This window comes from Neopelma chrysocephalum, unplaced genomic scaffold, assembly GCF_003984885.1.
Source record: "Neopelma chrysocephalum unplaced genomic scaffold, ASM398488v2 Primary Assembly neopelma1_76, whole genome shotgun sequence".
Taxonomy (NCBI): Eukaryota; Metazoa; Chordata; class Aves; order Passeriformes; family Pipridae; genus Neopelma; species Neopelma chrysocephalum.
Window position 1 is genome coordinate 5099638 of NW_020897737.1, and position 26762 is coordinate 5126399.

Consider the following 26762-nt stretch of genomic DNA (forward strand, 5'->3'; position numbering starts at 1 on the left):
CTGAACAGTTACCAGATAAAGTAAAGAAGTGACACTGTGAGCAAGGACCAGAACCTGTAGCATTCTCCTTTGATCAGTCCCCAGAGCTGCATTCCCCTCTTCCAGCAACCTCCCCTTTGTGCTGTGTAACAGAAGGTACGGAGCAGCCAATTCCCAGCAGTGCCTAAGCCTCACAGGAGCCCTGCACAGATAAGGATCTCTGTAGTCAGGGCAAGTGCTCCAATATCATCATCCAATTACAACTTCCACAAAAGGAGTCCCCAGTTTCTCTTTCTTGAAAGCTGAATATTTATTCTTTTCCTGTTAACTAGTGCCTAGCCTGTGAATCCTCTCTCCCACACCTAGTTAAAAATGCATTCAGAGGAGGATCAGCAATCAAACCAGTCTGTCACCAGACAAAGGTTGGACTGAATGTGCAGTAACACCAACTGAGCATGCAGTAAGTTTAGAGTAGGTTTCTGAACTAAAACCCTCTCTCAGCAGCCTCTGCTGCACCAGCTCATCCAAGCTTCTTCCCAGAGTGCTGAACACTGCAACGTGGCTGCAAAGGAATGGTGCATATTGGAAAAAGGGGTACCAGAAGCTGTAAGTTTGAGTAATAATTTTAATATTTTTTTTAGCCACAGAAAAATAAAAACATTTAAAAGAAAGTGCTTTCTTGGGCACTGAGTTCAGCCAGTCCCACAGAAAAATCCTTTTATATCACCATTAAGCGAGCAGGTAAGGGGAGGCAATCCTGCTCCTCCTCCTCGTGGTATTCCAAGACATGATGGCCACAGAAACATTGACTTCCCGCTACAGAGCCACAGTCAGTTATAAAGATAGGCTTACTATAAATACAAAGATTATCTACCAATTCCTTTAGGCTTCTGTGGTAATGGTTAGTCACCTACAGCAGTGACGGGTTGGACATTAAGTTGCAACATAAACCCAACATTAATTACTATGTTAAAATATTTTAATTCTGACATCTGAGAACAATTTTCTCTCACACACAAAGGTATAAAGCAGCATGCACACCCTTGAACAAAGACACATGTAACCTATCACCAGAGAGAGTGACAACTTGGAGTTACCTTCTCAGAGTAAAAAATGCATGAGCTCATATATATAATAATAAACAGAAAGACATATAGTATCTTTTACATATGTGTATATATATACACACACATTCAGTATGTCTCTACATACATTTCTGTAAATGCTGTCATTGTGGTATGTGATTATCATGAAGATTAAGAACACACTTTTTCTAAGCATCTTAATTTGAAGGATTCATCTTCTTCACTGTGTCCAGAGGTTCTGATGTCATGCCTTCCTCCCTACTCTATTACCTTTTCTCCTCTCCCATCCCTTCCCAAAGGCTGAATTTAGAAATTATGATATTTTTTTTAAATGCAGCTGAAAAGGCAGTAGAGGAAGAACTTTGTATCCCCTTAACTTACAAGTGTTATAAAAAAGTAACCCAAATAGGACCAGTGGGTCAATAATAAAAACCTGCAGATAGTCAGGAGTAATACATAGTTCTGAAATAGATCCCTCCACTTCCCGCCTTCCTATTTATTTTTTAACAGTGAACATTGATCCCTGCAGTGAGGGGGGAAGAAGCTGAGACAGAATTTCAGTTTTTTATTTGTGTAGTCAGTCAAGTATATTGAGTTTCCAAAGAGTTTTAAAAGGGAGAAGCCCAGAAAATACAGCATATCTCCACAGCATCAAAACCATTAAAGAAAAAGATTATAAAATCATACAGCTGAGTCAGCACTGGAGTATGGCTGAAGAGAGAAACCCTACAGAAGGAACCAAGAGGTTACTATCATGGCAATGCATCGATCTGAGCAGGCAACACCCCTGTGCCTCCACTGGAAAGCTGTTGATCCCACTCATCAGTAACAGCAGCCGAGTCTTAGAAGGAAAAGGCTGATGTGCAACATGCTGGTTATTACAACGCTCACCCTCCTCACAGGAACAGCAATCAGCTGTCAGGAGCCATGAACTTCATGCCATCCTAGCACCAAAGGAAACTGGTCCTAATTATGAATTTCTCAGATTTTCTTACTCAGAAACAAAAGCATAACATGCTGCTTTATTTTACAAACCTTTTATCTAAAGTCAGTCTGTTCTTGTGTATTATAAGGCATCACATTTCATCCATTTAACTACCACTGAGCCAAACTCCTCTTTGTATGTCTTGATCAGACAGGATATCAGTCTTGATGGGAAGCTATCAGAGGTCTAGTTTTGTGCTTGTGATAATTATATTCACTGCCAAAAGTTGATGCCTCCCATCCCCTCACCTTCCTGATTTCAGGATGTTGGGCTGTATCTGCCAGATACTCAAGACTATTAAAACTTTCTCCATTACATCAGAAGCACTTCAGTATCCATTACTTTCTTCCTATTACTTCCTGTTGCCATAGTTATGTCCACCATAGAGTCCCCTCTGAGGTGGGAAAGTACTCTGTCCTTCACAGGTAAACTTGCCAACCTATGCAATACTCATACTGCATTTCAGTCCACCAAGGAACCAGGTAAATAATCCAGCTGAGGAGGAGGCTGTCCTCTAGCTGTACCACCCCTCAGTGGGTTAAAGATCCTCCCACCATTTAGCAGCTGATTTGGGAGCTGCTCAACACAGATTCTTTAGACCCATAACTCCAGCATCAAACATTGCCATTACCATTTGAGCAGCATTTTACCTTTTTTGTTCCCAATCCTTAATAAACCAAAATGTTCTTTTCTACAATGCCATTTCCCAGTCCCACCCAATCCTACCAATCAGATCTCTAGTCTCCAGGACATGGGAAATAATTCACTAAGGAACTGACTTACTGTTATATATTAAAACAAACAAAACAAAAGTTAGAAGAGGCTGGCAAGGACTGGCTGTACACAAACAGAATGCCAGAAGATACCACCTGGCCACCTCATTTCATTGCAAAAATCAGTTTCCTCCCAAGGGAATGTGAATCCATCCAAAACAGAAGGTGCAATAAACCTTGTAAAATCCCCACTGATGGGAAACACCTGCTTTACATTGTGTACACACTAGTAACTTCTGAGCCTATGCTGCTGCCTAGATGCATGTGTCCCTGTTAAAAAAAAAATTACAACCTTAAAGCTAATTCACACAAGAATGTAGATCAAATTGCTCCACCTGTGTGTATCTACTTATTGCACACATTTTTCTGGCAGAACTTCTATCCATTATCAGGGAAACACAAAGGAGAGCTACTAAGGGAAAAAAGGCAGATGGTGACAACGGCAAAAGTTGTAATGAGATCTCTCAAAGTAGAAAAAGAGAAGCTATCTAAAGCCAAAACTGTATTTTTCAGCCTTTTTTTGTAGCACTGGCATGTAAAAGTAGATTTCAACAAATTCTAGTAGCAAACAATAAAAAATCCAAACATATGCAAATACATAAAGAGCACTAAAAAGGCGAGTTTTGTTATGGAGTTTGGGTTTGTTATGGTTTGGTTTGGTTTTGGGTGGTTGTTGGGGGGTTTTTTGAGTATTGCAAGCACCTGTCCTTTAGCCATCTCTTTCCAAGACAGTGCTGCTACACTGCTGATGCAGCACCCAGTGCCTGTCAGATTTCTTTCATGACTGCATCAAAGTGTCGCTTCCCATCTAAATACAACATGGACTCTGAAATAAAGTGGAGAAAAAAGAGAACCACATTAGAACTTAGGATCAATACTGAGCAACTACAACTACATAGACTGGCAAAAGCAAGAAGCAATCCACTGTCATCAAAGCATAAAATAAATGTGGTTTGCCATGAAATCCTGTTAAATTATTCAAATGCCAATAGTTCATCTACTAAAATGACCAGTGTTTCAAGAGAAAGTCATCTTTTCTACAGAGTTATGATGACAACATATTCATTGGATACTTGCCTCCATATGTATTAGGTACAACCCGTGGGACCTCATTTTCTGATATAAATGTAAAATGGAAGATATTGGTAGTATGGTGCTCCCTGGTATTTGCATCATAAACTTCACTGTGCACTCGAATCTGGATGTAGTTTTTTTCTGTGTAAGAGACCTACACAGTTAAAACAAGAGTTATAGCTTGTAATTTACCACTGGTGCTGAAAACTGCAACAGACTTCATTACACTATTTAACAAGAAAAGTCACATGCTCTCATAGTGCACTGTTCATTATCAGTGACTAGCAGTGATCACAGCAAAAATAAGGTTTGCTCCTTTTTGAAAAGAAATCAACTCCTACCTGTGCAGAAAGCAGTAATAAGGATCCAATCTCAACTGGCTTCTGAAACATGATATCATCAACAGATACAATAAAGGGTCTGGAACCCCTGAGGAAGCAACAGAGAAATTTTGTCTCAAGAATAAAAAGGATGTTTGGAGAAATTTAAAATATTTTATTGCCCGCATTTTAATGAAGGGTTGCTAGAGAACAAATCTCTTCCTTAAACAAGAGGCCACAGGAAGTGCTAATGACTTATGTCATCACCAAAGACAAAAGTAACTGGAGGAAATCTTTCACACCAATAAAAGTACATGGTCTCTAAGGACATGTTATTGCATCATTATTCTATCCTATGACTTACACTTGCTAGATGATTTTCATGCCACCATTGCTCAGGCCTCAATTTTCCAAGCACTGACACAAACCACTTAACTTTGTATCAGGCAATGCATACTCCATTTAACTGATACATAGAGCTTTGCTGGGTGATGACTTCAGTCATGCTCAAGCAGTTACCAGAAGTTCAGAAACCATTCCTTTCGTGTGTGGAATGAAAGGATGTAATATTTATTTGCTAGAATGTTTATTTTATATGGTTACAAAGAAAACGAATCTTCAAAAGTTCATTGAATACCCTGGTAAGTTAAAAGAAAACAGAAAATGGATGTATTTTCTATCTTGACAAGTGATGCTTAAAAACCAAGCTCCAAGGAGCAAGATGCAAATCTCTTTGTAAATACAACAGGTGCCTTAAGTAAAACAGTGCTGTGCACTAATAGTTCAAGATTCTACTAGACACCTAGGTTTTCTCAGCTCAGATAGTCATTAGGTTGGTTAGCTTGGCCTTCCTGACCTATGTACATGTGCACAGTGATCTGGATTATATAAATATTCCAGGCCTACAACTCACCCATAGCTGCAAGCAGTTGCCCATCCCAGTTCAAATGCCTTCCTCATGAGAAAACCCCCAAAGATTCTATTGAAGATGTTCCGTTCCTGTATGAAGAAACAAAAATCAAAATTCTTTTCAAAGGATTGTGTTGAAGTTTGCACTTCAGTTTACAGTATTTAACAGAAGTCCCAGTACCTGAATATATAAAAAGCACTACTGAAATATACGTGCAAAATTCAAAATGCCCAAGGCAACTTTACTTATTAGGAGCTCATCTGACTCATTTAAAAACACAAGATAACAACTCAAAAATGTGTCAGCAACCAAAGGCCAAACTGTTTGCAAACACTTTACAAAGGAATTTCTTTACACAGAATGAATAGTCCAGTAAGAAAACAAGGTCATTTAAAATCTTCTATTTTGCAGTGGTAATCCATGCAAAAAACAAAAAAATGGCAAAAGAAACTATGGTCTAAATACATTGCAAGGACTGTAGAAGTGAAACAAAATAATGGTTTGACTAATCTTACATAAAAATTCAACCTCTCCCACCAGACCAGAGCTCAAAACTCCATCCAGCCTGGCCCTGAACATTTCGAGGGATGGAGCATCCACAAATTCTCTGGGCAAACCTGTTCCAGTGCCTCACAACAGTCATAGTAAAAAACTTCTTCCTACAATCTAATCTAAACGCCCCCTCTTTCAGTGTAAAGCCATTACCCTTTGTCCTGTCAATACATGTCCTTGTAAAAATTCCCTTTTAAAGTTACTTCTTAAGTACCTTTCTGTAATTCATTAATATTTTTCAGAATACCTGAGGATGGCAAATCTGTAGGCCTTTTAGCTTTGTATCTTCCATCCACACTGAATTGGGTGGTAATTTACGACTCCGGAAACTTACTGTCCTTTGGAAGAGACAAAAAACTTTATAGTCTACAGAATTAGCAGAATTCAGCAGCCAAAAATGCATAAATAGCAAATGCAGACACATTTAAAAAACCCCACAAAAATACAGAACACCAAAATAACCCCAAAACAGAAAGAGTGTCACTAAACACTGTTCCAACTGACCTTGAAGCCTTATCTAAGGCAGTACTTTTATTTGTTACTGCAATAAACCTACGCTCCTGATCCTTCAAAAACTTCTACTACAGTTCAAGTTTATGTGACTGATGAGGCTCAAGAAAAGCACATGAAAGAAAAGATGAATCACAACCACAAAGCACACACTTTGTCACAAAAACCGTATTCTGGTTTTTTAAGTCATAATAGGAATTAAAAGCACACAATGAGCTAACAGAATAATTCAACATCAAACACACAGACAGTTTGAGGTTTTCAAATCCAGACAGAACATGTACAAAATACATCTGATAATTTTAAGGGAAAACATGTCTCCCTTTAGTAAACAGCTTTAAAAATAACAACTGTGTAATGTTTAAAAAATTATAAATTATCACAAATATAACACTGCACTACTGTCATTAGACACTGTTCTATCACCACTGGCATCAGATGATTTCACATCAGTCTCAAATATAAGAGAAGTATGCCAACAACAGTCTCTCTCAAATAATGTTGTCAGGTATTATGTTTAAAAACACACTACAAAGTTATTTGGTCATAATATGGTCAGTTCCTGCCCTCGCAGGTTTTTTAACTGGGTATCATGGCAGAAAACTCTTAGACTGTACAAGTCATGGTTGCAAAAACTAATCCATTCCCTTATTTGGTTAAACATCATTAACCTTTTTCCTCAAGATCATTCCTAACAGCTTGCTCAGGTCTTTGTGCTTACAGTGTCCCTTTCACCATCTTGGCACAGCTAACACTATGTAACAACAGAAGACTCTTTTGAGAGCTGCAGATGTCACATAAAGTTTGTACCTACATTTCAAATAAAATGCCACAGAATTTAAATGTGTTCATTTATTCCAGACTACCCTCTTACGAGCACCCACTCAAAAGGCACTTTTCTCTTTCATAATACATCAGTTCTCCTCCACCACTCCCCTTCTTACTTTGTGTCCAAAGTATGAAGGAATATGTCATGCACAATGTTTCTTTCTTCTGCAGTGGGAGCCATTTTCAGTAAGGAAGCAGTGCTGAATTCAATCCTCCTCAGCTTGTTCACTAAATATTAAAAAAGCTCATAGTATTAGAGTTCAGAGAAAAAAACAAATAATGGCTCTGACAATTTTGACTTGGAATCAACTGTCTTTCTTTTTTTCTTTTTTCCCCCATAAGTTAAAAGCTGTAACTTCATGGTCCAATCAATTCAAACACAAAGTTGGCTTTTAGAATTGACTACATCAAAGAAAAAATAAAGCAGAAGTTTACTGCTACCTCACCACTTTTATGAAGAACTTCAATACGTGTACTATGATACCCACTGCTTCTACAGAAAACTTGAGTACTACCCTCAAAGTACAGAAAAACGTATCTAACAAAAAACCCTACAGAACAACCACCTTCAGGTTTTGCCAATGGTACAAGAATGGAAATTTATGATAGAACTCATTACCATAGGCTGCAATGATTCAAACTTTAGCTTAAAAGATCTTCTGTCCAGTTTATTCAGTCTTCAATGTTTCTCTAATTCTCTACTTTAAAACTTCATTTTGGAACAAAAGAAGATGGAGCTACACACTCCTTCCCCTGCTCTCTCCCTTTTCTTTTTCTCAGTTTCTTTCCAAAGGGAACAGGGGCACCCAGACACTAAGGAGCTGTGATGCACTTAGCAGATGCACCATGGGGTCATCCATCAGCCAGAGCATTAGGAGAGCCTGGGCTGCACTCAAACCCGAAGCAGAGGGAGCATCCTGCAAACACAGGAGTCCAGGGAGTGTGCAGAGCACATCAGGAGCGCCCTTATCTGTCAGTTTAGCCAAAGAGTTTCCAAGTATGTGATAGCAGGCTTTGAAACTCTCTTACACCACTGACACACATGAGCCAGAAAGAAAATTTGATTTTAAATAAATTGGGAGCATTTCTAAGTAGCAGAACTGCTGAAGTTTACTTCCTTCCAGCTATTAAGTTGAACCTGAGGCAGATGTACATACTACCAGGAAATATGACATACATTCCCCTTGCTTGAAGATTTCTTCCTCCTTAGGATTCTCAGGAATGAGTGGATTAACAAATGCTGGCCTATGGACAGGAATTTTTTTTAAGTTACAAACTTCACAAGAATTTGTTCTATAAATACATTATAACAGTCTTCCATTTTTGCTTACATACACACTACAAGATGAAAAGGCATACTTTAGGTTATATCATAGAAATAATTGCATTATTTCATAATGTGGAGCTGCCAAAAGAATATCCCATTAGCTTTAACTCTGAAGAGGCAGTTAAGTGATCCAAACACTACCTAGTGTAATTAAGAAAGAGATGTGTCTCTGCCTCTTCAGAAGATAAAATTGTACCTATAAATTATAATGAAGATTATTCAAGCAGAAAGCTGCTTAGAAGCTCAGCAAATGAAGCCATGACGATCTAGGATAGACTAAACCAAAAACTGAATGGTACCATTCCTCCCGGAATAGAAAGAGCACAGTGGCATAGCTAGCAAGTGTTTTTATAATCTACATGCTCCCATGACAGCCTTATCAACAGCCAAAAGCTGTTTACCACATGTACTACTTATCAAAGAAGATTATGACATGCCTTGAGCACAAATTTTTATGTTTATTTTACTGCACAAGTAAGTTTACTTTAACCTAATTATATGACATTTAATTATTTCCAAAAGTAAAGGCAAATGGTTATTTTCAAGAACCATTCTTTCCTGTAATTCCTAATTATTATTTTTCTATTTTCAACATTTATACAAATGCTCCAAACAACATATATATACACACAAAGTATGTGCTGAACAATCCACCTCTGCCCCAAGTCTTCACTTGTGCTGGTGACAAGAGGCACACAGAGAGAGGATCTTTTCTCCTATAACAAACTGCTCTTTCCTGGTTTGCTAAACCTCTGGATTTTGAAGACAAAGCAGCTCCTTCACCACTGCAAAGTTTATTTCCCCTCTCCTCAGCTCAGGAGACATCTACCTCAGCTCTCCTGCCCAAGCCCCAAGCTGCTGAGATGCAAGTTTGCTATGGTCCAAAAGGCACAAAACCACGTTTCTGTGGCACCACAGCCAACCTATTGTACCCTGTACCTCTCTGAAGGGTTTTTACCTCACATAAATACCCTCCTTATATGGACAGAAACACAGCTGGCTTGTGGCCAGTTAGCCTGCACGACAGCCACTGAAGTTTCCATCTATCTGCACAAGTGCATGTAGGCTTGTCCTCAGTCAATCTGCTAGTGCATAATGACATCAGATTTGATGTAATTATTTTGCAAAATTAGTCCTTAGAATGGGAACCATAAATATAAGTAGTTTTCTTAACGTATACTATGTTCATTGGTTCTAAAAAAAATCTGAAGGAAACCAAACTAAAAACTACTTCTAATGCTATCAGGACTACATAATTAAATAAAGTAAAACCCCTTCATTAAAAACACCCTTCTTCATTAAATACAAGCAATTATTTAAACTAGTTGGAAGTAGGAAATAGTTTACTACTTTGGCAGGCTATACAGGAAAGAGGTTAAGAAATACAACCATTTATCTGATGTTGGAGTTATAAAGCAAAACTGCAACTGAGCAGCCTGTTAGTTTAATGACTAAGGAATTATAGATAAAGTAAAACCAGAAAAATAAAAAAACTAGTGTTTAGGGGTTTTTAAAGTTCTGTGGGAATACTTATCAGTTCCATGTTAGTTACACATGCAAGTTGCAGCCTGAATTATTCTGGTGACACTTATCAAGTGTCTATTAGGGAATTAATGGTATTGTTCACTCAAAGACTATTTAACTACTGAAACTCTATCTTTAGCTCTAACAACTACTAGAATGCAAGTGGGTTTCTGGCAGATTTATTCACTTCTAGTGTTCATTCAGGCCAGTCACTCAAACAAAGGGAAAATCTGTTAAAGAAAAGGGTCAGATCCCAAGACTACCAGCAAATCCTGGTATCATTTGACTGCTGAAATCAATACTCTGAAGCTTGTCACAGGAAAGTTAACACTTGCCAGCAGAAAACATTGACTATGTGATTTATTTAACACCTACATTATAGGGCTTCTACACATAACAGAGCAAGCTGCCACATTTGCCATTTCCAGCACAGCAAGAGTCAGAAAACTATTTTCCTGTCCTACAAATTACCGTTTATTCTCTGGGTCCCGGGCCACCATGACAAAGGTTGCATCTAACACAGGGCTGTAATCACCATCATGTAGCTAAGAGAGACAGGAAAAAAAATGTATTATTAAACTCTAAAATTGTAATCGTGCTTAGCAAGCTCTTTAGTTGACATCAACTATGCGACCACACCATTAATTTTGCTTACTTTCACATTCTGTCATCCCTTCCAACATCTCTCACAATAGGTCAAAGATAAGGAAATAATGCAAATTAAAACTTTAGTTTCAGGAATTCTGCAGTGAAACATTTAGCAGGGAATGCTTATTAACTGCTTTCAGCTGGGAGGGGAGAAAATCAACACAGGCATTGTAAAAGTATCCACTTAACATTTATTCTGAAAAATGCTGAAAAATAATTTTTTGTTAATACCAAATTGCCACTAATGCCAGCACTGCAAAGAACTCTGACAATAAAGGTGTAACATTATCTTCTACATAAGAGATTTTATTTAAGGAGATCAAGTGAATAAAAAAATATTTATCTGTTTTTCTGAATTATCACAGAATCATAGAATCACAAAATTATTTGAGTTAGAAGGGACCTTAAAGACCATCTAGTTCCAACCCCCCTGCCATGGGCAGAGACACTTTTCATTAGACCAGGTTGCTCAAAGCCCTGTCCAGTCTAGCCTTGAACACTTCCAGAGATGGGGCATCCACAACTTCTCTGGGCAACCTGTTCCAGAACCTCACCACCCTCACAGTAAATAATTTCTTCCTAATATCTAATCTAAACCTACTCTCTTTCAGTTTGAAGCCATTGCCTCTTGTTCTGCCACTACAGGCTCTTCTAAAACGTCCCTCTCCATCTTTCTTGTAGGCTCCCTTCAGGTACTGGAAGGCCACAATTAGGTCACCACAAAGCCTTCTCTTTTCCTGGATGATCAGTCCCAATTCTCTCAGCCTTTCCTCACAGGGAGATGCTCCACCCCTCGGACTATTTTAGTGGCCCTCCTCTGGACTCACTCCAAAGAAACCACTAATATCATTTAAGTGTTTATAGCATATCTTTTTTACTCTAAATAATTAAATAACTGAATTAATGTTTCAGTTATCTAATGAATTCACAATAAATATTTATTAGAAACGTTAAGATTTTTTAAATTTAATTATTAATGTTCCTTTTGCTTCCTGCAGTGTAGCCTAGTTACAGCCTTCATTTATATTCTATTATTATTTAATAACTCATTAAAAAAATTATGCTACACAGTAGATAAGATGAGCACATGAGATACAATTTAACACCAAGTCTGAATACCAACATTAAAATTCATAAATCTATAAAATGCTAAGGCATAAGGAAAATAAAGTTTTTCAAAAACAGGGAGAAGCTTATTTGAGATCATGCAGAGCACACACACCTATTTTTTTCAGTAGGAGTACTGTGCTGCACTTCAAATACAAAATACTGGTTAAGAAAAAAGCATGTCTTGAAAGATTAGCAAGATTGTCTTGCTGCACTGAAACTACTGGAAGTTGTCTTGGTCTTCAGAACACTAGGGCTGCCTCAAGCCCTTCAGAAAGTTATTCTAGAATATATAATTTAGATTGCTCATGCCATCGTCCAGAATTTCCCCTGAAGCACCTCATGCCTGTCATAAGATGGAGAGAAGTCACAGGAACTAACCTGCAGCATGTGCATCGTCACTTCCATTGAGGTCTTCCCAACCCAAGAAACATTGCCTGTGAATTTGATGTCACAGTCTGGATATATAATTTTCTTGCACAAATCTACAAGACAAACATTAGGGGTTACTGGAGACAGATCACTCACATCTAATACTAGAAAGGCCAGATTCTCTAAGGCCTTTCTGTGTTCTGAAGGTGGCAACACACGCAAAGACAACCCAGAAAAGCTGGTTGTTGCAAAGGACCAAACTGCTAGTCTGCAGTTTCTGCCTTTCCAGACTTCTCAAGCCAGACCTGGAGTAGGAAGCAGTCACACAGGTGGACAGGAGACCCCCAGAGGTGTTCAGCAGAACATGTGACACAAGCAAGGTCCCAACTCCACCAGAATAAGCACTCTTCCATAATGAAGCTAAGAAACCCAGGTGCCAAGAGAAAACTAAACATAGAAGCATAAAAAGCATGAAAGTTGTATTTTGAAGTGAAGTGACATGAAATGCTAAAAAGCACTACAAAATCCTCTTCTCTCCTTCCTTCAACAAAAGCCACAATACTTGAGAGTTCAAGGCCAAAACAAGATGAAGTGAACTAAACAGGAGAGTGAAGAAGGTATCCTCAATAACAACCATGGTAAGGCAGTGGCTGCTGAAAGAGTAAGACAAACAGATGAAGCCATTTCTACTGACCAAATTGCCACTTACTGATTTTATCCACCAGAGCTGTGACTATGGATAAGGGAGACTTTGGCTGCATTTCCTGCTTGGTGTGAGTGTAGCAAATAAGAACTGTGGAGAGAACAAAAATTGAGTCAGCTCTTTAAAAAAACATTAGTGGAGCAGATCAAAGCCATCTTTGCAAAGCATGAGAAGTACCTGCAAAACACAAACTAAAATATCCTCCTGTAGGAAAGCACGACTTCCACATTTTCATGCATGTAACACATGGGATTGCTATAAAGAAAACAGTGATGCAGCAGCTCAGTTTTATGCATATTTACTCACTACAAAGAGAAATTTAGCTAAGCACTTTAAATCAACCCATCACTCTACTCCAAATCCCACATAATCTCTTTCATCTACCCCTGAAGCCCACTGTCTCAGATTCTTCCTATCTTCTGTTTTGATTTCACGCAGGTTGTCCAAGGATAGATGCTATTTGAGGACTTTTAAAATACTGATTCCTTTAAAGAGGTGAAGATTAAATAAGATGTGCCTTACAGGCATGAAAGCATAGTCAGAGATATTTATCACACTGCAGTCACTAAAAGCCAAACCACTATTTAAACTAATTAGCTTTGTTCTTAAGAGCACATCCAAGTAAACAGACTCCTTAGAGTAATTCAAGGCTGCAAAAATAGGGTTTGTCCTAATGCTCATGTGACTTTCACTCAACACAGATTTCCATAATCAAAAGTATCTGTTTGGACTTAACAAGATAAGAGAAGAAAGATCTCTGTCCTTCCAAGTAATCTATGTTTTCCCCTAAAATTACTGGAGATACAATTCTAAAACCTGTTATGCCTATCAACTCGTTACATCAATATGGCCATCCTGAATATTGTGTAACTGGGACAGAATCTTGATTAACCCAAAACAATACATCCCCAGTGGAACTGACTGGAGCACAGTATGACTGCAAACAAGGCAAAGACATTCTGTGCCATCACAGGAAAAAATAAGGTCTTCACAGATTTTTAGGGAAATTAAACAAGGCACAGAATGAAAAACAGGCTCATCTCATCTAACAATGGAGGGTAGCCAACAGTTTGAAGTCTCCTTTTCTAATTCAGGACAGGTGCTGAAGCCAGTATCTTCCACCTCCCGGAAGGAAATATAAATCATCCAGCTATTGCATCTATCCTAGATAGACATGCATTCACTTATTTCTCTGCCTTCCTCAATTTTGTGTATCTGGACCCTCAGAAGGAACAGAAAAAAACTGTTCCATTCACAGCTTTCCCTTAATAAGCACTTATTCTTTGTCAAAAACCTCCATTGAAAAGCTCCCAACCAGCTACAGAACTTTGATGAAGAAGGAAGTCACCTGGTGACTTTTTAAGATAAAAGTATCTCCAAGTTCTATTAACAATCTAGCACTTATTTTAACTGCAATACAAAAGTCAAAAATCTTGAACTTTTCAAGACCACAAATAAATGAAAAGAAGAAAAAAAATTAAGGATGTTAACTCATGGAGTAACTGAGCTGGTTTTACCCTTAATATCAATTTGGAGACAGAACCCAAGAACATACATCAATTGTTTTTAATTTGTTCTCAGTGGTTACATTCTGTTCTTTCCAGATTATACACTCTTCACCCCAAAGGGAAGATTAAAATATTTCCAACCTCTGTTGGGTTTTGTGTCAGTTTTTGTTGAGTTTTTTTAAGAAAAAACAATCGTAAGTTTTAATTTTCAATACACACTGTGAAAATTATCTCTGAGTTAACACAATGCAGATTCATAATCTGGAATCACTTTTCAGTAAATTATTCTTGTAACTGGTCCATTAAAAATTTGACAGAGGCAAGAAGCTGAAGTGAAACAATTTTGTTTCTGTCTGTTCTTTATCATCCATCCTTTCTTTCCAACATCAGTGTCTTCTTTTTTTCCTTCCCCTTTGAGATAGCACAATTATGGGATTCCGTGCCTGAGGTCATAATATATCACACCAAACAGTGCTCAGCAGTACTAAAAATCACTTTGTGGAGTGTTTAAAAGGGCACAGATACATACCTCCTAAACTGTCGAGATCTTCAAGGATCCTTCCAAATCTGTAAGACAGGGGTTTTGACAATTAAATACCTACTTACATAGCAAATGGAAGTTAACAGTTTCCTGTATGTGTAACATGGCTGCTTTGTTACCTTACACTGTTGTGTACGTTCAGGTACTTTTCTCTTATTTCAGGCTGACTTCCTAGAGGTAGAATAACTTCCAAGTAGCTATCCTTCATTCTTCTGGGAGGGAGATCTTCCTGACGTTTTGCCAGTAAAGTATGAAGAGCTTTTCTTTCTTGCATTGCTTGCACATGATCACTGGTAAGAAAAAGAAAACAATCTGTCTAGAGTATGACAACACAACTGCAACTCTAGCTAAAAGATGTCACACCGATGATTATCAAAATGAAAACCAAAACGTAGTAAAAATAGCAAGACACAGTAAGTGAGCCTTGAAAAGAAAATGAGATGCACATGAGAGATGCTAAGCAAGACTACTGCAGAAAGCTTTGAAATATCTTTGTGTACAAGTGGCAAGCACATACTTCACACTTATGAACAAAATTAATCTAATTCTGAATGTTACCAAAATGGTTCCCCTTGAAAAGAACAAATCAGATATAATTCAACCTATGAGTTTTTGTGCATACTCATGTCTTCCATAGCTACAGTATCACAACTCTTGCCACAGTGACAATTTTAAAGAACTGAACATCAATTTATAATCTCTTCCAAGAAGTAAAGCAACTGTACAGTGTTGGCTAGTAGTAAGAACAAGAGAATTAACCTGCTAAGATTTGCTATCATCCAAAGGTGAGTTGCCCCTGTTCATACAGCATCAGTTCATACAGCAAGCTAAAAGACAGGGAAAACTAATCTATTTCTTTCTCTCTCTCTCTTCCTACCCAGACATCTTACGACTATACAGAAAAGTTACAGAAAGAAACAATACAGAGAAGGGAGCACTGCTCCCTTAGAGCTGCTTTTCCAGCACCACCAACTCAGAGGGGCTGCAACTCTCACAGTCAAATAAGGGCCAACTTACTGTGATTTCTCTGCAATCTATGAATTTGGTTCCTTGCACAGGTATCTACAAGATGTAACAGTCTTGCCCAACGTTCTCTCTTACCTGTTCCACCAAACTTCCCTCCTCTTAAAAGTGCAACCTAACCGAATAAAGCAAATATTTCATAACATCCCTAGAATCTGTTAAAAACCTAAAGGTTAAACACGCAACAGCTCCAAGGAGTATGCAAAACTATGGATCCATGTCATAGAGCAAGGGAAGGCATAAAACACCAAGCAACCAACGTTAAACTTCTGGATATGCACCATTCCTTCAGTTGTGCACACTGCATTGCTGAGATCAGTGACAACTGTGCTTAACAAAACCAGAGAGGGCAGAAAGGGAGAAAGGGAGAAAGAGAGAACCTTTTCACCGAAAAGAAAATTTGTCTTCAGTTTTGACTTTGGATGAATTCTGGGTATTAGCCATCTAAGATGCAGGCTTACTTGGCTTGAGTTTTATTTCAGAAAGTCAAGCTTCACCATATTTATATTCTCTCTTTTCTGTTTAGTAAGTTTGGGGGAAATATGAATAATCCATGATCAAAGAGAGTAAAAGTCTAGCAGAAAACTTCAGTTAGTTTTGTTTGTTTGTTTGTTTTAAACAGGAGACATGATTTACCTCATCTTGGCAACATCACTACCACAGAGTTCAGAGGAAGCAGAAAGATAACAACCTCCTCCAGAGGGTTAATGTTTGAAGTTATGCCACTGCATAGAAATAGAATATACGAGATGATTAAGGAAAGATGTAACATCCAAGATGATTCACCTTCAGGCTTTTTAAAAAACTTTTTTCCAAGGTCTCTCAGTGAAACGTTTCAGAGAAATTAATCAGAGAGTAAATCAGAAATTTGTCTACAAACACAAAGAAACCAAACAATAAAAATTCAATTATATTCTGTTTTCACCAGTCCCATGCTGGCTCCTCTGAGGTCAGCAGCAGAACTCTTGACTTCCACTTCAGAATCTGCACTTCAATATACAGAAGTATGGGGCTCAATGCAATAACATTTTTCAACAGACAAATGCTGTTACACACTGCAGTACTAGTCATATATTAACAATAATTCACCTAAGTATTAACTAACACCCGTCCTAAACATTCTGAGAAATGTTTATCTATTTCTGAAATGTCCACAACTCCATCTAGACTATATTTAACAAGGAACAGATTAATAGTTTTAATTACAATTTAAGATCAGAATAAACATATAAGCAAGATATTTCTTTTTAATAACAAATGAATACAAAATGCCACTGGTCTTTACAAGAGAAATCACAAACTAAAGTTTACTTTTCACAGAATTTATGGCTGAAGGCGTTCCTCCAACATGCATCTCTCCTCTCTCCCAACAATCCCAATGTATGTGCATCAGTCCTTCCCTAGCTCAAATTTCAGGACCCCTATCATCCTATTCTCTCAGATTTCTTCTCTTCAGTCATTCTGTGGCCTCAATTTCATCCCCAGCTGTTCAGTCTCCACATGTATCAACTCTTTGTCACTGCTTTGTCACTTTTTTAAAAGTGGGATCTCAAAGGCTACATGATCCATGCCCTCCCAACCTCCCCATATTAAACCTGTCATTCTCAAGCACTTCCAGCTGTGGTCTCCCCAGCTTTGTTTCTCCATGGCAGCTGAAGCATTCAGTACTCTGTAAACCATTTCTGCTGCATCTTGTACAGCACAAAAGACATACCTATCTAAGAAAAACACTGCTGTGCTGATCCTGGCTTCAGTCCGCTCTCCTTCCAGGATGGGGGCAGTGGTCAATTTGACCAGAGCCCTCTAAAATCTCAATCCTCCGATGGTATTTCCATATGGAGTCATTCCTCCCCAGCCATTCTGGGCTTTTTCATAAAACAATTTCTAGAGCCCTTTCTAGCTGACCCACTGAAAATTTCAAGCCCCCTCATGCTTAGACCCTACTCTTACTAAGCAAAAATCAGCTTCCTGGATTCAGGCACTTTTGTTAGCATGCCTACAATTCTGCCTAGATAAAATGAATCACAAGGCCTTCATCAGACGTTCCACCCAGGTAAACCTCTCTTCATTCCCCTATCAGTGCACAAAGTGTGTAAGAAGAGCAAACACAGCCATAAGAAAATTAACAATACACATGGGACCAACCAAGCTGCAATACAGAATTCCCCTAGACTGCTATACTAACTTTTCCAGAACTGTAACAGTAGAGGATTACAGACAACTCTGGCTTAGTCAATGTAATAGAGAGGGAGGAAGGTAAGCTGAATAAGGTCAAAATGTCAATCATTTAAATTATATGTAAATTAGTCAAAAATTAAGTTAGAGCAGACAAAGGAAATGCTAAAGATGCTCCTGATTAAGGAGACCCTGATACTGAGCTGACAATTTTCCAAAGTGACATGCAGCCTGCTTTACAATGAACCAGCCTCCAAATCCAGTGCAGGATAAATTCACCATGTGGGCAATCCACTTAGAGATAACTCAAAGGTAACAGCAACATGACATTGCCAGCCAGACTGACTCTACAGCTCTTAAACTTCCATTGGATTCAAAGCTAACGGGACAATCTTTCACACATCAACATCACGTATTTTGTTCCTTTGGTGCTAAAGATCTTCTGCCAGAGAAATCTCAGAAATTTGTGATCCACAAAGTACCAATTCAGAAGCCTTGTTTCAACTACCTTGGTTTCACAAATAAAGTAAAATACATTTAATGCACACTGTACCTCCAGTTGGCAGATGCTCCCACTATATCCCTCAACTTGTTCCGCACTGGAAAAAAAAAAAAAATCAAAGCAAATCAAGTTTAGTTCTGCAAGTGATGAACGTGAGGTTGCCTGGTGTTAAAAGGCATAATCCTCATCCCAGAACAGGAAAATTAAACAAATTCATGCAAATAGCAGCCCAGAAACAAAAGTGTGGCCAAATTCACCGATGCTGTTAGTAGGCATATCACAGTAATGGGTTGAGTAACATGATGCCATAGCTTACTGTGTACAGCCAAGAAAGTGTTTGTTAGTGCAGTCACCTCCAGTGCTAATTAAGAGCTGAAACAGAGAGTGGATCGAGATCAGATTGAGGAATTATGGTATGAAAATATTACAGCCTAAACACAAACTGTGGAGATAAATCAGAAAGTCATAAAAGAACATAAAAGGGAACAGTGCAGCTGTGAGAAAGGGAATGAGAAGAATATCAATTCAACAATCCCACCCACAAAGGCAAGTAACAGCAGCAGCCTGGCTCTCACCAGCAGGGTTTTAGAGCCCAAATTTTTAGCAGTCTCCATGTTATGACACTGAAGACAGGCCTAAAAAATTTATTCTGGCCTTGTTTGTACTATCAAAGGGGTGGATTCTCCATCCTGGAGGTTTTTAAGATGAGACTGAATGTGGCACTTAGTGCCATGGTCTAGTAACCACAGAGGTAGTGGATCAAGGGTTGGACTTGATGATCTCAGAGGTCCCTTCCAATCCAGCTGATTTGATGATTCTATGATCATTGTTAATACAAGTTCTGCACAAATCTTTCCTAAATTTCAAGAATAATCTGCACAAGCAGGTTTTCTACTCTTGCTCAGATGAGGTTGTGTGCCAAGGTCCCATCAAATCCATTAAACTACTCTATTGCTGTTAGGCAGGTAAATGTTGGCTATTTGGAAACACCTGAAAACAAGCAGCAACAATTCCCACGCTCCAAACAGAAGCTGAGAATTGTATAGTAGGGATTCCTTGCTTATTTGCAAATATTGTTTATACAAGGAGGTTCAAGTATTAGGACAAAATAGAGACATATCAAGCAAGGGCTTGATATGGTGAAATAGAAAGAGGGCTGCTGGTGAGTCACAAGCTGATCTTTTATCAGGCTTGGCATTTTTCAAGCTAAATGCCCTGTCAGAGTATTCACAGTGATCAGCAAACTGTCCTGTGAACCCTGGAGTGAGTCTAGCGTGATTTCCTAGGATTTAAATTCCCCTCTCTCAGTCAGACCCACTCAGCTCTGCCCCCCTCCTCCTCACACAGTTTCTGCCCAAGTCCCCCCACAGCACCACTACAACAATACCCCAAACCTTCCCTTTCTTGTTCCTTCCCTTGCAGCACCCTCAGTCCCTGCCCCTACACTCCCAGCCTGTTTTTGCTCTGTCTGCCCGAGCCAGAGGCAGGCAAAGGGCTGACTGCCAGCCAGCACATGGATCCCAGTCACTCTCAAACAGCCAGCAAACACCGTGGTCTGTGGCTGACCCCAGCACTGGCTTTGGCACTCTGACAAACCTCTGATTTAGAAGCCAATTTTCACAAAGCTTGTGTAAACACGTTTCCCTTCTAGATTGGCGGCTCATCTATTTTGGCTGATATCAAGCAACAAAAGGTTCTGGAAGAAGAGGGGGACAGGCAGATAGGCAGACAAAGACAAAATAAAATAGATTGCTTAGGCCTCATTTATTTATTAAATTAGGCTAAAAAATGTTTTGAAATGAGAAGACTTCCACTACTAATTCTGAGAACAAAAAAAAAAATTCCAGTGAAAGAAAGTGATTAAAAATCTTAAGAGTTGATTTTTTTTTTGAAGGGAAGAAGGTCTGATTCTTTTTTACTTAAGAAGCAGCAGGCTTATTTACAGAATAGGTACTACTTTCCTGTTACTCATACTCCACCTGTGAGGCTGCCATAGCATGCACTTGGTAAATACAGTGTTAGCAGAAACACTGTTACAGCTTCTAAAAAACCTCAATTTTTCAACAGTGCAGACTGTGCTGGGATGGAGGAGGAATAAACAGCACTTTCTCTTTGTTTAAATTAAGTTCATCTTCCTTTTAAAAGCTCTGAAAAATCTCAAGTTCAAACTTACAAAAATGTATATAAGCCGTTACTCCCATTTAATGCTTCTGATTTCAATTTTAGACGTACAAACATTTGCCAGGCTGAGAACACATAATTTTTATCTTAACAATAAAAGGGACTACATGCAAAAGCATTTCTAAAATGTGGCCAAGCTAAATCTAGTCCATTTTATAGCTCATAAGTACATAGTTTTGCTTTTTTTTTTTTTTCCTCCTTCTTGGAAAGACTATACTGCCCTTCTAGATATTATGTATCTTACAACAGAAATTTAAGTAATTAAGCACAAAAATCCATAAACTATTTCTCTTTTATTATTTGGCAAATGTCTTAAATGTGCAAAATGGGACTTATCCATCATTAGCACGTTGCATATTTCACAGTATCTTCTAAACTCTGAGCAGTGGATCATTAATGCCAGAGCAGCAGGGTCTGAGTTTATTTGCACTGTGCTGTGGCAAAGGACACAAGGATAGCTGGGCAAGATCACCGCATTCATCTTTGCCAGTGAGATCCATATCTTTTATCCTGGTGTCTTCCCAGGCTGTATCCAGGTTCAGGCAGACCACTGCAACATATTTGACCACCAGTTTTGGTACAGAGCTTGGTCCAGACTCAGGTGAAACACGCACATTCCAATGTCTAAAATGAAGCCAAGTATTGCAGGAGCTGCTGCTGTGAGAGATTTTGTATCCTACAAGCCTCTTAGACATGTGTTATCCAGCACATCACCACAAACACAGTGTGCTGACAGAGATCTGGTCCAACAATACTGCCACAAGTAAGATCAGAACCAGTCACCCAAGGCAAAGTGGCTGTAAGCAAGTGGACAGAGAAGAATAATAGCATTTCATTTTTCATGAATGCTAAAGTAAGGAAAAACAGTAGCTGAGTAAGTTTAGTGCTATAGCAAATACTTTAATATGTACAGATTACCACAACACACCATTATTCACATGAATAGGTGAATGTCCTGTGGAGTAGAAAGCACAGGTTAGATTACCAATCAAAAGAAACAATGCAATTTACATCTAATTTAATCTAGTAAGGAGTTACCTGGTTATTCTACCTGCTTCAGTTCCATTCAGGCACATGTTCCTTAATTTTAGTAACTGCAAGCAACCTGTTCTTGCCTGATTTATAGTCAGTATCTGGGTGTTTTCAACTCAGTTTGTCCTTTCCTTACAAGTTAGCTTTCCAGTTCCTTGTCTACTGACTCTGTGGTATCTGCTTGCTGCATAATCCCAAACAGTTTTTCAAACCTGGTGCTACCATGTGCTGTTGACAAACACTATTAATTTTGGAAAGAATAACTGGAGCATTTTTCAGGAAGTGGGATGAGAGTTATATCAGAGGAAACTTCCACAGTCCTGCTTTGTGTAGCCTTTGGGAGAACCATGGAAGATGTAAGGGCACTTCCAACTGGGACCCAAAGCTGGAAGGAAGCATGTGAAAAGCTAGTAAAAAAAGTATTTGTTTTTGTGAATGCATGGATACATAATTAAAGGAAAGTAGTTTATGTATCAGCAAAGGTTTGTGTAACATTTAAATGCTACAATTTTGAAACAGAATCTCAAATGTTTGCAGTTATTATAATCATCAAAATATTAGTACCCCTTGAAGTACTAATATTGGAGTACTAATCAGAGGCAAGGCCAGGATGGCCTCGATGCTTCACTGTTTTTACAGGCCTTTTATGTGGTATCATTATCAAATATCTAACTAAACAATTAGGGCAATATTTGCAATTATGCAATATTCTGTATCCTTACTTCTGTCCCTTAACATCCTAAATTACCATTTATTAACAACAATGAAAATAAATTCTCTAATAATGACCAACTCTCATTTTCTCTTTTACTTGATAACTTCTCTTTAGAGAACAAAGGGGAAAAGATCTCAGACACAAGCAAAACTCCATGAAAGAATTATTTGTACCTGGCTCCAGCCTTTTTCCTCCTGCCCTTTTCTCAGTTCAAGGGATTAGAATTCAAGAAAAAAATTTTAAAGCTTCTGAAACAGGAACATTATGGTTTATTCTCCTAGAGTGCTGCAACAATCTTTCCACACAAAGATCTATTGACAAGAGCAATTTCACAAGGCAATGCTGCTGATCCGATTAAAAGATTTCTCCAAGTTTACAAAATCACCTGCATTGACACATTAAAGTTCTGTAAGACACTATTTCCACTCAGTTCCCCCACTTCTTGGCCAGTCTCTTCAGTCCCACTGTACCTGTCTGTACTACACTGACTTTCTATCCAGATCCAACCTGAGCAGCACTTATCCTGCCAGAAAAAAAACCCATGCTCTTCAAAGACTAGAGAACCAGACAAGCCCCTAAATTGCAACTTCACTGATTATACTTGTGCCATTAACCCCCAAATACATACAGTCACTTTCTGCTGCTTCCTAAACCCTTATCCCATGAGCTAACAGCCAAAACCATGCTCATTATCCAAAGGATATTAATACATGCAGGGACACCGCCTGAAAGAATAAATTCCTTAGAAACATCATTAAATCTTCTGGAGTACAGTCAATTACTTTACCTTCAAACATGTCTAAAAGCACTGGGGAGCCAGTGGTCCCAGAAGTGAGTGTCCTAGCCAGAACAGAAGGAAGCTTCCTCATGATGCACAACCTACAGGCAGAGCAGAAGAATTTAGTGTCATTAAAAACAATGCCATGAAAATAATTTAGGATTTAATTTTGGAATGGTGCTGATTACTTCAGAAACACCACTCCTTATTTTCAGCTTGATTTTTAGAACTAGATACAATCAGTACAACAGTTCCAAGACAGTGGAAATTCCAACTGATACCTATCCTTATCTGAAAATGGGAAGGAAGGATGATTCACTGGCAGTAATCGATCTCTTCACTGACTATTCAGATGCCCTGGGACAACCAACTTAGGCCCAACACTAGCTTCTACCCCGTAGCATCTTAACACAGACAGGGTCCATGTGCATCTAGGAAATCATCCATGACCTTACCCATACACTTTGCTAGCATGCATAGCAGTGGAAGGAGGAATATCCCAAGAAGGATTTCTCAAGGTCTCCCAGGCAGTCCCATTGAGCTAAGCCTGGTCTTCTCCTCCATGGCTTAGTACTGCAGCAACTCAGGACAAGCCTAAATTGCAGGATATAATCCTCTAAGCCATTAAGCAAGAAGGGACAATTCTGAAACCCTTCAGAAAATGTAATCCACTCACAATTCAGTAAGTGTTCTACCAGGTAGTGGCCACTACTACTCCTCCAATAAGCAAAATTGTGGTAACACAGAAATACACAGAGAGTTGGCAGGTGTAAAACCCCTTGTGATACTTCACAGCATCATCCTGACAGGGAACATGGATTACTGGTCCCTTAATTTTCTTCAGCTGGGACTGGAGTTTCACCTCAAAAAAGAAAACGTGGCAGGTCCTCAGGCACCAGCAGAAAAGCAGGGCCATATCTATCTACATATGTACAAGAAGTACTTAGGAGAGTGGAAGGGAACACACACAAAACCTCCTCAGAATCCAGCAGTCTCGTACGCACCAGAGATGACGTGAATGGCACTTCTGAAACGCCTCCGTAACTGCTGGAGCCTCTGGACTCGTGTCTCCCGCACGGCCCGCAAATGCCCTCCCGCTCCGCCCGCAGTCCCACGGGACCCCCCTCCCGCCCGGTGCCCCGGACCGGCCCAGGCGCCAGGGGAGTTTCGGGTGCCCCGCCCCGGCCGCGCCCCGGGGCCCTCACGGCGGCGGCTGCCCAGGGCCCACCGGCCCCGCCGGGGCACCGCCGCCTCCCCCCCGGCCGCCATGCCCCACCCGGGCCAGAGGCAGAGAGCTCGGGGGCCGCCTTACCGGGAGGGTAGCATGGTGCTCGCCGGGGCTGTCACGGCGGGGCCACGCCTGCCCCAGGCACGCGGTCCTCCAGCGCCAGCGGCTCGCCGGGCACAGACTGGGCCCCGGGTTTGTTCCTGCCGCTCGCAGCCGGGAGCCCTCGCCCTGCCCGCCCCCGAGACCGCCCGGCCCCGGCCCGGCCTGGCCTCCCCCTGTCCCGGTCCCCGCACAGCGTGGCCGCTCCCGGGGGCGGAGGTTGGGGCCGGGCACCGTTAGTCAGCGGGCGGGCCCGGCAGAGCGGGCGGGCCCTGCGTAGGGCTTGTATTCAATAAATACCGTGATTTTTTTTATTTTAATGCTCATTTTTTCCCTGTGCCGTAGGAGGGCGGGCTGGGCGGCTCCCCCCGAGCCGGCAGGCCCGGGGCCGGGCGGGCTCCTGTCACACGGCCGCGGGGGGACGTGGCCTCCTGCCCCAGCCCGTCACTTGGGGGCACTGCTAGGGAGGTAATCGAGAGCTTCGGAATTTCCTGGGCAGAAGAGGATTTAGGAAAACACAGCTGCGTTAAATGAGCTGAGCGCTTTGCAGAGGCGAATAATCAACAAATTTAATTCGTTAGAATTGGGTTTTTTTCCTGGGAGCTGAAGAATCTTGGAGCAGAGAGGGCATCGAGCCTACGCCAGGGTGCGCGGGCAGAGGGGCAGCCCCAGCTCTGCACAGAGACCGTGAGGAGCAGACCTGGGAGCACTCGCCGAAACCGTGTCCGCACTTCCTGATTACTTGGATCTATACGGGTGTTAGGAGTTAGCGACGAAGTTGCTAAGCACACCTTGCCAAAGACTTATCAAAGGCACCAGCGAGGCTGTATGAGGGCACAAGAAAACATGTTCTAGCAAACAGTGAAAGTACATTAACCGAATTATTCATTACTTGCAAGTGTAACACCTGATCACTCTTTTCACTGTCGCCTTCTTTTTTATAAATTGCTTCTAAACAAACAAAACTAATTGAAAAAACAGAGTTGGTGTCTTTTTTATATGAGACTTGTGATTGATTGCAGTTTTGAATTGATTCGTGTTTTGAAAGACCAAGTGACTGATGTTTTGTGCCTTGGACACCGAGGAACTGACCCTTGCTACTAGCACAGCTTTTCTGTGGTGGATGTGGTGCCAGCAGTTCCCTCCTGTTTCATGACTGCACAACCAGACACACAGGAGAGGGGCCTGGTGGGTGAATCTTGCCCCTGGAGGAGGCAGCAAGTGGGAGAGTTGCAGGTGTTGCCCGTAATCAAAGACACAAACCAACAGAGTGCTGGTTTATGCGGTGCTTTATTCAGGGCCCGGGAACCTGAGGACTAACGTCCCAAGTCAGGATTCCGAAGACCCTCATTCTCAGTTCAGCTTTTATACACAAACAAGTTTACATGCAGTTTCCACAGCAAAACAGTACGTGCAGTTTCCACAGCAAAACAGTTTCATTCAGTTACAAACAAGCTCATACTGCTAACAATTGATAATCAACTACTCTAATCATAAATCTACTTAAGTTGTCTTACTCCTAGAAACTGTTTAACAGACCCTTACCACATCCAAGGTAACAAATCATTATATACATGCTTGACTAAATCCTTTGATTATTGTTTCCACTTCTTCAGTACATTTCATGCTCACAAACAAGGTTGCTAACTTACTACTTTGGAGTGTTGCTTTCTAGGCCTACTCTCCTACCAAGCCTTAGCCATTCTACTACTAATTTAAATCGCCCTGCAACACAGGCATGGCAGGATAGGGGAAAGGCTCCTCTCAGACAGCCCACACCCCAAACATCTTACAAGTCCAGTCCCCAGCTACAGCCCTTGTATTTCCCAGCCCAGCCAGCCACACACCTCTTGCAACATGACCATGCATAGACCAGCTCTGTGTGTCTGCAAAGTGTTCAATGCCAGGTTGGATGGGGCATGGAGAAACCTGGTCTAGTGAAAGGTGTCCCTGCCCATGGCAAGGGGTTGAAACTGGATGTTCTTTAAGGTCCCTTCCAACCCAAGCCATTCTGTGATTCTATGAAAAAGCTGATAGTGCTATTGCAAAACTTCTCATTCATCTGTCGTGGGAAAAAATGTGGAAACCTGTTATGCATGCATGCTGAAGGTCCAAAAATCAAGATGCCACTAAAAGAATCACCTCTGGGCAGTGCAGAAGACTGTGCCAAAGACAAAACCCTGGTTGTGACACATAAGAAAACCACCTGCTTATTGTGAGAACCCCCATTAGTATTAAGGAAAACTTTATATTCTGTAGGTTTCTTTTAGGAGCCTGAGAACC

At 40.2% G+C, this 26762-nt stretch overlaps 1 protein-coding gene across 8 annotated transcripts; it reads right to left on the minus strand.

Moving 5' to 3' along the window:
• Nucleotides 1-590: 590 nt before the first annotated feature.
• Nucleotides 591-24685, minus strand: ACOT9 (acyl-CoA thioesterase 9). Of its 8 annotated transcripts, none has more exons than XM_027688981.1 (16): nucleotides 24465-24685; nucleotides 23162-23253; nucleotides 21556-21582; nucleotides 18498-18543; nucleotides 14866-15036; nucleotides 14735-14772; nucleotides 12704-12787; nucleotides 12004-12107; nucleotides 10339-10412; nucleotides 8194-8261; nucleotides 7133-7244; nucleotides 5926-6016; nucleotides 5130-5215; nucleotides 4238-4325; nucleotides 3900-4050; nucleotides 591-3648 (listed from the first exon to the last, which is right to left on the minus strand). In XM_027688981.1, exons 1-16 carry the CDS (start codon nucleotides 24476-24478, stop codon nucleotides 3590-3592), a joined length of 1305 nt encoding a protein of 434 aa, XP_027544782.1. In that variant the 5' UTR covers nucleotides 24479-24685; the 3' UTR covers nucleotides 591-3589. The 8 variants fall into 8 exon arrangements, with proteins under 8 accessions (XP_027544782.1, XP_027544783.1, XP_027544785.1 ...); XM_027688982.1 differs by lacking the exon at nucleotides 24465-24685 and adding an exon at nucleotides 24122-24225; XM_027688984.1 differs by lacking the exon at nucleotides 24465-24685 and adding an exon at nucleotides 24127-24208.
• Between the last annotated feature and the right edge of the window lie 2077 nt (nucleotides 24686-26762).

What these genes read in the sequence shown, in the direction of transcription:
- ACOT9 (XM_027688981.1), bottom strand. An exon ending in CGGGACCCAGAGAATAAACG is followed by an intron (nt 8,262 to 10,338) that starts GTAATTTGTAGG and finishes TCCTGTCCATAG; the next exon opens with GCCAGCATTTGTTAATCCAC. An exon ending in TATTACTGCTTTCTGCACAG is followed by an intron (nt 4,051 to 4,237) that starts GTAGGAGTTGAT and finishes TTAACTGTGTAG; the next exon opens with GTCTCTTACACAGAAAAAAA.